The sequence below is a fragment of the Rousettus aegyptiacus genome, unplaced genomic scaffold, assembly GCF_014176215.1.
Source record: "Rousettus aegyptiacus isolate mRouAeg1 unplaced genomic scaffold, mRouAeg1.p scaffold_m13_p_17, whole genome shotgun sequence".
Classification (NCBI taxonomy): Eukaryota; Metazoa; Chordata; class Mammalia; order Chiroptera; family Pteropodidae; genus Rousettus; species Rousettus aegyptiacus.
In genome coordinates, this window is record NW_023416292.1 from 23349677 (window position 1) to 23359006 (window position 9330).

The following is a 9330-nucleotide window of genomic DNA, read 5'->3' on the forward strand; positions in this document are numbered from 1 at the left end:
TGTTTCCGCCCGGTTTCGAACCGGGGACCTTTCGCGTGTGAGGCGAACGTGATAACCACTACACTACGGAAACGGCCGAAAGCGAGTGCTGCCAAGCCGCCCTTGAGCCGAGGCGGCACGGCCCCGCGGCCCCGCCAGGGACAAGGCCCGGGGCCGCCGGCGCCGCCTCCCCCTCCCCGCGCCTCTCACAGCCTGCGGAGCGGTCGCCGGAGTCGCGGCCCGCGGCCCGCGGCCCGCGGCCCGCGACCACTGTGCCTCTGCCCCCGCGCGGCGCTGCAGAGCAGCAGCACCGACCACAGGCGGGAGGAGACGGAGCCGCGGTGGGGACCCCGCTCACGCCCGAAACAATCAAAATGCGCCCTGCCTCTGGCAGCGCTTGATTTAGGAGGCACGGCGGGGAAACGCGAGGCTCGCTCTTCGCTGCGTCTTTGCTTCCTGAGCGTCCTTTACCGCTCGCACCAACACTTCGCCGGTCGCCAGGCGTGTGTCGGTTCCCCCACTGCGGTTAACCTTGGACAGACACCCCACTGCGGTCCCGGGGGTTGGGGGGGGGACACCTGCGCACACCCGGGAGCAGGAGCGAAGACACTGGGGAAAGGAATCCGCGGGGGGTGGGGGGAGAGCCAGGGCTTCCGCCGCGCGGGGCCGCGGTCCCCACTTCCCCGCACCTGCCCACTCCGCACTCGCACTGTTCGCCTCGCGCCGCGTCCGCTCGGCACTGCGCCTCTGCGCTCCGCCTGTGCCCACGTCGTCCTTTCTTTCTAAATGCTGCAAATTATTTCACTGCAGGCACCCGTTTCACTTTTTTTTTCCCCAACATGAATGCAACCTACGTGACCTACTCCCCGCTATGACAGACAATGCCATCACACACGCCTTAATAAACAGATACTTACAAAATGCCTACTGTGTGCCCCAACATAAGAAAATGCTGGTCACATGCATTTGGGGCTGGAGAGCAGCAGCCTGCACATCTGGGGAGGCCCGGGGATCTCCCGCCCACACCGAAGCAACCTGGGCTTCCGCGGAGGCTGCTGCACAGGCCAGTCCCGCTACTCAGGGCTGGGGTCTTCCGCCAAGGGCCACACACACTGTCAGGAACCTGGCTCCATCTGGCTGAGGCAGGAGCCAGGCGGCACCTGCCCAACCACAGAATGACAGCTGTTGATCCCTTTCTTCTTGCACACCACCTCACTTTGGGACTCATTCGAGGTCTCCAAGACGTTTTGTCACTTGGAAAAGACTTGGGTGCAGACCAGTGCGTATACTGTGTGGGTAGTCCGATACAGAAAAAAGGAGGAACTGTATGCATGTGTAAGGACACATCTCGTGTAGGTTGCCTGCGAAGGCTCCTGGGAGCTGGTCACCCGGTTGCTTCTGGAAGGGGAACGGGGAACTGGGGGTAGAGCTGGAAAGGAGACTGACTTTTCCTTGCGAAGACTTTCTTAATGTTTGCATTTATTTCTATTACATCCAGATATCACCTATCTAAAAATACCAAATGTTTTTTAAATGGGGGGAAAAAAACTAGTAAGACTAAATAGAAACAGAAAGTGTATATGACCTAACTCCGTGAAAACGTCAGTGCAACACAGACTTCAAGCCTGGTAAAAAGACATGCAGTCCCACGAGAAAAGACAAGTCCGGTTAGGTAAATGTGAGCTTTTGAGTAATTTGTCATTACATAGATGAGACAGGGACAGGTTAACATGCATTTCCCCAAAATTAATTCATCACATGGTGACTTCGCCTGTGTACTCCTGGGGGTGTCCATGCTGCGCCTACACCCTTTCCTCTTCTCCCTGCCCACCCCCCCATGCCCACTCGTGCAGCCTAGACCCCTTCCTGTGAGCGGGCGAGCCAGGACCAGGGGTGGGGCAGGGCTGATCTCCAGACACCAAGACAGGACGAGCGGTACTGGCACGTGCGGGTGGGAGGAAAGTGGGCCGAGCCCCAGGTGGGCGAAGGGGCACATCCACACACCGGGCCTGGGCCGGGGGTGGCCTCACAGGCCCGGGTAGCTCCAGTGCCCCCACCCCTTCTGCACCCTGAGCCGCTCAGCTGCCCGTGTGCTACCGGAAAGGGTTCTGAGGATGAACGAACGGGAAAATCCTGGTGCAACAGGGTTCTGCAGTTCTCGAATGAAATCGCCTTCAGCCTTTAATTTGCTAATACACACTTTCTAATCATAATGACTAACATCTATTTTACATTACTTTGTACCAGGTTAAGTACTTTACAATGTCATTTAGTCCTTTTAATAATCATGAAATATCATTGTAAAAATGTTACAGATGAACAAAGGAAGTTGAAAAGAGACACGCCTGAGGTCCCATTGTAGCGAGGTTGCTAGAGCCAAGCCCAGGTCACTTACACTCATTGTTCATGAAGTCCTTTCTAAATTGTAGAGTCGCTTGAGAGCAGTCCCGCAGAAACAGGCACTTTGCCTTGGAGTCCTCGGAAGGGTAGCTGTGAGGCCCAAGTGAAATAAGGGAATATGAGCCCCCCCACCACCACCACAGAAGAGGCGGGGTTCCTGCCTTCTGAGCACAATGCGAGGCAAGAGAAGCTACGCCGGGTTGGGGTGCCGGCAGTACTTCCTGCTGCACCAGACGAGCACAGTGGCTCCTCCCCACACCCCTTGCAGGACATGCTCAAATATTCTAATCAAGCCTGAGGCCAGTGGGGGAAGGAATCTGAGCCTCCCACTCCTGAGAGAGCGGATAAAAACCCTCGGAGTAGGAGGCAAGAGCTTCACCCATCTGTCTGTCTAATCCAGCCACACTGGGAGCTGTTGGCAAACTGGAGGGAGGCATGGATTCTCAATAAACTTAACTCCCCTCTTCTTCCGAAGCAGACGCCCGGACAAAAGCAAAAACCGACAGGTGAGACGACATCGACCTAAAAAGCTTCTCACAGCAAAGGAAACCACTGAAAAATGAAAAGGCAGCCTACGTAAAGAACTCACACAACTCAATGGCAAAAAAAAAAAAAGAAAAAAGAAAAACTAAGCCAATTAAAAAATGGGCCAGGGATCTGAATAGATATTTTTCCAAAGAGGGCATACAAATGGCCCACAGGTATATAAAAGGTGCTCAACATCACTAATTATCAGGGAAGTGCAAATCAAAACCACGATTAGAATGGCTGTTATCAAAAAGACAAGAAGAAATAAGTGTGGGTGAGGCTGCGGAGGAAAGGGAACCCTTGTGCATTGTTGGTGGGAATGTTAATCGGTGCAGATGCTGTGGAGACCCGTACGGGGGTTTCTCAAAAAAATTAAAAATAGAGCTACCATACTATCCAGCTATTCCACTTCTGGGTATTTAGCCAATGAAAATATTCAAAAAGATGTCTGCACCCCCATGTTCATTGCAGTATTATTTATAAAAGCCAAGACAAAGAAACGACCGAAGGGCCCATCAGCAGGTGAATGGATAAGGATGTGGTACACATACACACATACACACACACACAAAGGAATACTACTCAGCCATCAAAAAGAAGAGAATCTCGCCATTTGCGACAGCATGGGTGGATCTTGAGGACGTTAGGCTAAGTGAAAGAGGTCAGAGAAAGACAAACACCATATGATCTCACTAGATAAGCAGTTAGATTTTATAGGACCAGAAAATGAACTTAGGAAACTAGACTGTTTTTAGTGTTTCTTTCTTACTGCAAACTCTAACAGATTAGAGACACACGCTGAGGTGGTGCCCTTCAAATGTTCTCCGCGGAGGGCCAGAGCAGTGGGCGGGACGGGGAAGGACCGCACACTGAGGAGGCTGGGTGCTCAGGCCTCCCTGCCGCGGGAGTCTCCCACTCCTGAGGTCAGCCGAGACCCAGTGTGGCAGCCGGACCCTGCCTGGCCATTTCTTGCTCAAACAAGCGAACAAGTTCCTGCCCCCACTTCCAAGGGCTCTCGGCTGACGTCAGCTTTCTCACAGCTCGCCGACCAATCGGCGTCCTCCCTGACAGCTGGACCTGTGTGGGAATGCGGGATGCAAGAGTGCGGAGAACTGCGCGTTTCGCTGGAATCCGATCCGCGAGCCGGTGCCGGCACCAACAGACGCTGTTCCTCATGGCCTCGGTGTCCCGTCTCTCCGCTCGAGAATCCCGCAACGGCGGGGACAGAAGACTGTCCCCCTGCCCTTCCCCGGCTGACCTCAGTGGTCAGCAACACTCTGGAAGAGGCCTGCCGGGCAGGAGGGACGCCTGGCTTCACCTCCCGTCAACCTCGTCCTGCCCTGGGGGACCCCTCTTTGTGCCCACTCAGCACGACTCGTCACCAGGGTTTCTCCCCCCAGGCAGCGCCTAGTGCGGGCCCGGGCCCTGCGACGCGGACAGGCACGGCCGCCGCCGCCTTCCGGCCAGCGGTGGCAGGAGCCGTCCACCAAGGGGCGCTGAAGTTCCTCCCCGGCCCCAAGTCCGAAGACTCAGATCCTCCAGGCTCCACGGGCCTCTCGTGTTTCCCACCGCCACTTTCTTCTGACACCTGAGTGTCCCCGACTCCCTGCTGTCCATTGCCCATCATCCCCCACCACTTCCTCCTCGAGACTCGAACCCCTGCTCAGGGAAGGTCACGGCGCCCACGACCGCAGGCTCCTCCCTGCGCGCGGCGGGGCGCGCGCGGCGGGGCCTGGAGCTGGCTCCGCTGCAGGGCGACGTCGCCGCGCGGGCGGGACCGGACCATGTGCTGCTGAGGGCCCGTGGGCTTGCCGACTGTTTATACCCGGCTCTCTCTTTAAAATAAAGCAACTCTGTGTTGTGAAATAATGAGAATTCTTTCTTTTTTTAATGTCAGGAATTGCTTTTGCTCTTAATAATTATGTAAAACATTTATATGGTTCCAAAATCGACTCTGCAAAACAAGGTGTACCCAGAGTTTACCTTCTGCCGCTGCTCAGGATTAGGAGAGAACAGGAAACCACCTGGAATCTCTCAAGCCCCCTGCGGCTCTTCCCGGGCTCCCGCCAGGCCGAGCCTTTTTTCCTGGTTAGGACCAGCTGACTCTGCCTCTCACATACTCTCCCTGATCCGTCCTTGTTGGGAGCTGTACTGTATTTACGGGGCTGCCAAAAAATCTGCCAATATAAATGAATACATATTAACAGTTTGTTGATGTATTTCAATACATGTTAACATAATAGCACCTATTTCCAGACCGCGTAGCCACCCCGGGTACCATCGGGGCGCCGGGCGCCGACACGCCGCCCCGGGTACCATCGGGGCGCTGATATGCCGCCCCGGGTACCATCGGGGCGCCCGGCGCCCACATGCCGCCCCGGGTACCATCGGGGCGCCCGGCGCCCACATGCTGCACTGTGTCCGCGATGGCCGCCCCTGGTTCTGTCAGGCAAGTCCAGCGCGCTTCTCCTCACCGCCAGGGAGAGACGTGGGCGTCTCTTCGGCCCCCTTGGTCGTCTGCAGCTGTTCTCCAGACTCCTCGGGAAGGGTCCTCAGGGAGGGTCCTCAGGGAGGGTGGCCTCCCCTAAGCTGTGTGGGGAGGGTCACGGCGGCTTCCGACAGGGGGCGCTGCGGAGCCCGCACGGCAGGGACCGGGCTCAGAACTCGGGCCGTGCACCTGTGCCTGCGCCGGGTGTGTCCTGGCACCACCGCCGAGCTGTCCACCCGAGGCGCTCTCGGCGTCTGGCTCAGGGTCCCGGCACCAGCTGCTCATTCGGCTCACCCAGCCAACACCAAGCACCTGCGGCTCTAGAGTGACGGCTGCGAGAGGAGGCGCGGAAGGACCGAGGACAAGACATGCCTCTCTCTCTGGGGACGAGCCCCAGTCGGTCGCCTTGGGAAACACCATTCCTGTCATTCTGCCTGAGGATGCAGTAGTAGGCCCTGTAACGGGGCCTCACCGGTGCTGAGCACCCACTGGGCCGACAGCACCCAAACGCTGCCCAGGGCACCTGGCTCACCGGTCAGGTGGGCACCCCCACGCGCAGGGCTCCGCAGAGGCGTCCTGGAGGGAGGCCCGCGCCGGCTGCCGCGCCGCTCCTGCGTCCTGGCGGAAAGGGCTCCACCCCCGGGTGCGGCCCGGGCCTGCGGCGCACCGCACAAGGCCGCCCAGCGAGCCCGGCCCTTGGGGCAGCGTGGCCGGTGCAGGGGCGAGCCGCTCCCAAGCGGCCCGGGGGTTCTTCCACAGGGTTAAGTCGTGCTGGAGGGCGGCGCTGCTGTTCGGCTAACTTGCTCGCTGTCCCTCACGTCTCGAAATGAAAATAAACCTAAACTTCCGGGTAAAAGGCTGGGAGAACTGTCAGCCAAGAAAGTGCCCCCGAAGGAGAGACAGGCCGCAGGCTAACTGGGAGGTCCCGGCAGGTCCGGCCCCCTGCGGTTGCCGGGCAACAAAGGTAAACAGCAGGAAGCGGCAGGATCATGGCCACGAACTACAGCGCCAACCAGGCAAGTTCTTGCTCCGTCTGACAGTTAATTTTGCCTCCAGAGTCTGCCTCTGAACCGACGCCTCCCGCAGGGTTCTGATCATTGAATAGACAGTTGAGAATGGGGCGAAGTGTTTTTCACCTCCTCAGCTCCTCTGGCCAGGGAGGGCCCGGGTACAAGCAAAACATGTCTTCGGGTTAAGTTTGTAGGGTCTAAACTAGACGTCAGCAGGTTTTCACTGTAAAAGGTCAGAAAACTAAATATTTTAGGTTTTGTGGACAAAGTGACAAAAATCAGAGATAGATGTATTTGCACAAGGAAAGAAAACATTTTTCATGAAGTTTTAACAAAATTCAAAACTTAACCATTGAGTGCAGTATTTTATACTGCTATGAAAATGGCTTGCTTTTGGGAAGAGAAACATTTGGCCTAGTTGGGATACAAAGTTAGTGTTCCCTTGTATCAAATCAATTGCGAATGTTGGTCTACAAAAACCGCTCTCAGCTTTCTCCGGCCATCTCCAGACAGGAGGATGGGTCTGCTCACCCCCGGGCTAGACCAGAGCTGTCTAATAAGATAATGAGACTCAAGAATAGAATTTACAATTTTCTGGTAGTTATTTTAAAACATTAAAAATAAGTTCATTTTAATTTAGTCGATAAATTCAAATTATTTCAACATTTAATACTTTAAAAGTTAGAGTCAGATATTTTACATTCCCTTCTGTTCTGCATCTTCAAACCCCACATATTTTACACTTATAAAGCCCCTCAGTTTGGACCAGTCACACTTCAGCTGCTCAACAGCCACATGTGGCTCGACGTCAGACCAAATGACACCCTCTAAAGCCCAGCACAGTGGTTCAGGCTCCGCCCCTCAGATGCAGGGACCCGTGCCTGGCTTCACCCATCTTCGCCCTGGCCTGGGGCTGTTGGGCCTCAGAGGGGCTCTCGCCTTTCTCTCCACAGTACGAAAGCGCTTTCTCACCCAAGTACCTGCAGAACTGGTGTCCCGCCAAGCCAACCAAAGAGGTACCGCTCCCAGTCCACCCACACGCCGCATTCTGCTTCTTCACGTCACGCTCTGGGCTTCTCTGGGGCTCTTGGCACCTCACTCCTGTTTCAGTTCCCACACCCTCCCACCCCAGCCCTGGAGACCCTTCCTCCCCCTCCCATGCCCCCCTCCCCAGCGTGTCTCCCCCCGCCTCCACCGCAGGGCATTTCTTCTCATGAAGGCTACACTCAGATTATCGCCAACGACCGTGGTCACCTGCTGCCTTCGGTGCCCCGTTCCAAGGTGAGATGCTCACCTCCACTCCTACGGAGAGGGTGAAGGACTGGAGACCGTGCGTGCCCCCAAACTTCAAGCCAGTTTATTCGATAGGACAGGGTCACATTTAGCGCCCTGAACTCCTAAGGCTGTCAAATGGCCACATGAAACGGCGGTCTTCCGGTGTCGATACTTACCTGGTGGGTATTCCTCCAAACTTAGCCTAAGGGTGCAGGTTTAGCCAGCGGAGGCCAGGGGATGAAAACCTTGGGGTGACCTAAATGAGAGAGGAGTGACCTCATTTTGGAGCTGCGGTTTCCTCTTTTAACACACACGTAGCGGGTACTAAAGGCACTTGCTTCGTCTCGCCTTGCTACCCACACCGCCGAAGGGGGAGGACAAAACGGGTCGAGCACAGGCCCGGCCAGCAGGTCCGCGCCGGTGTCAGCCTCCGTCTCAGCCCTGGGGTGCGCAGCATGAGGAACCCTGTCTTTTCCCTTTCAGGCAAGTCCTTGGGGTTCCTTCATGGGCACGTGGCAGATGCCTCTGAAGGTGCCTCCTGCTCGGGTGACCCTGACCTCCCGCACAGCTGCTGGTGCTGCTTCCCTCACCAAATGGATACAGAAAAATCCAGATCTGCTCAAGGCCTCCAATGGGCTGCGTCCAGAAATCTCAGGCAAGGTATCTGTTCCTCCCTCCTAAGCGCAAATCCCACGGCTGCCATTTCTTTCCAACCTCAAAAACGTCCATTGCTATACCCCTGTGACCCAGCAGGGGGACCCTCCAACCAGCTCTGCCTGATCCTGTCCCGTCCCTAAGCACCTTCTTGGGTCTGAGCGGTCAGCTAAGGACATCTCACCCTCTGGCATGAAATGATCTGACCTCAGGGGGAGGTTGGCAGAATCAAAACTGACTCTTCTTATTTGAAGCCTGACCTTTTGTCCATGGTATGGGGAGAAAGAAATGTAGAGTCCTGAGCTGGACCGGGAACGCCCCGGCCTGACCGGACTGGCCCCCTCTTCTACCCCACAGCCCCGTGAGGCAGAGGCAGATGATCAGAAGCAACCCGGGACGCCTACACAGCGAGCGCCAAGTGCAGCTGTAATTCAGTGCTCCCCGACCTCAAGTCTCCCCGACCCAGATCAACTCCACAGCTCACACCCCTCTGCGGGTCACACTCCAGGTCCCCAAAGCCGAGCCAGCTCTCCCAAGGGCCCCTGGAAGCCCATGCATGCTAGGACACTGGGCAGGTCCTAATCTAGCCGAGGTCAGGAAATACAAACCTGGACCCCAGGAGACCAGAGGATCACACAAGACCCCTATCTAGAGGCTGAGTCAAGTACATGAGACCCCCTCAGGGAAATTATGGGGTGGGAACAAAGGCAAATTGGGAAAATAAACATCATTTGTTGAATCTTTTACTGATCTGGACTTTTTCCTTCCTGCTGTGGCTGCCTCTTGTGGCCTACAAGCAGGGGGAGTGGGGCTGGGGAAGAACGGGACAGCGGCTTGCGGGGAGGGGGGGACCCGCACGTCTTTACGAGAGTTCGGTTTTGCTCCAGGAATGACCGGGAGGAAGTTGGTCTGAACCACAGCAAAAACCTCACCCCCACCCCCTCCCTCATCATCGTCACCCCAGCCCCACCACTCCTCCTGCACCGCGAGCACGCA

The 9330-nt window shown here is 56.3% G+C and overlaps 1 protein-coding gene and 1 non-coding gene across 2 annotated transcripts; one reads left to right on the plus strand and one right to left on the minus strand.

Annotated features, from left to right (window-relative positions):
* Positions 1 to 73, minus strand: TRNAV-CAC. The gene has a single exon. It is a non-coding gene; the product is annotated as a tRNA-Val (tRNA).
* Positions 74 to 6144: 6071 nt separating this feature from the next.
* Positions 6145 to 9078, plus strand: CFAP126 (cilia and flagella associated protein 126). Its single transcript, XM_016134081.2, has 5 exons — positions 6145 to 6411; positions 7359 to 7421; positions 7606 to 7686; positions 8164 to 8340; positions 8692 to 9078. The coding sequence occupies exons 1-5, from the start codon at positions 6385 to 6387 to the stop codon at positions 8914 to 8916; spliced, it is 573 nt and encodes a 190-aa protein (XP_015989567.1). The 5' UTR covers positions 6145 to 6384; the 3' UTR covers positions 8917 to 9078.
* Positions 9079 to 9330: the final 252 nt, after the last annotated feature.

Bases quoted from the DNA above. Each gene is read 5' to 3' on its own strand.
- CFAP126 (XM_016134081.2), top strand. From the start codon at position 6,385: ATGGCCACGAACTACAGCGCCAACCAG. The intron at 6,412-7,358 runs GCAAGTTCTTGC...TTCTCTCCACAG, and splicing joins CGAACTACAGCGCCAACCAG to TACGAAAGCGCTTTCTCACC. The intron at 8,341-8,691 runs GTATCTGTTCCT...TCTACCCCACAG, and splicing joins GTCCAGAAATCTCAGGCAAG to CCCCGTGAGGCAGAGGCAGA.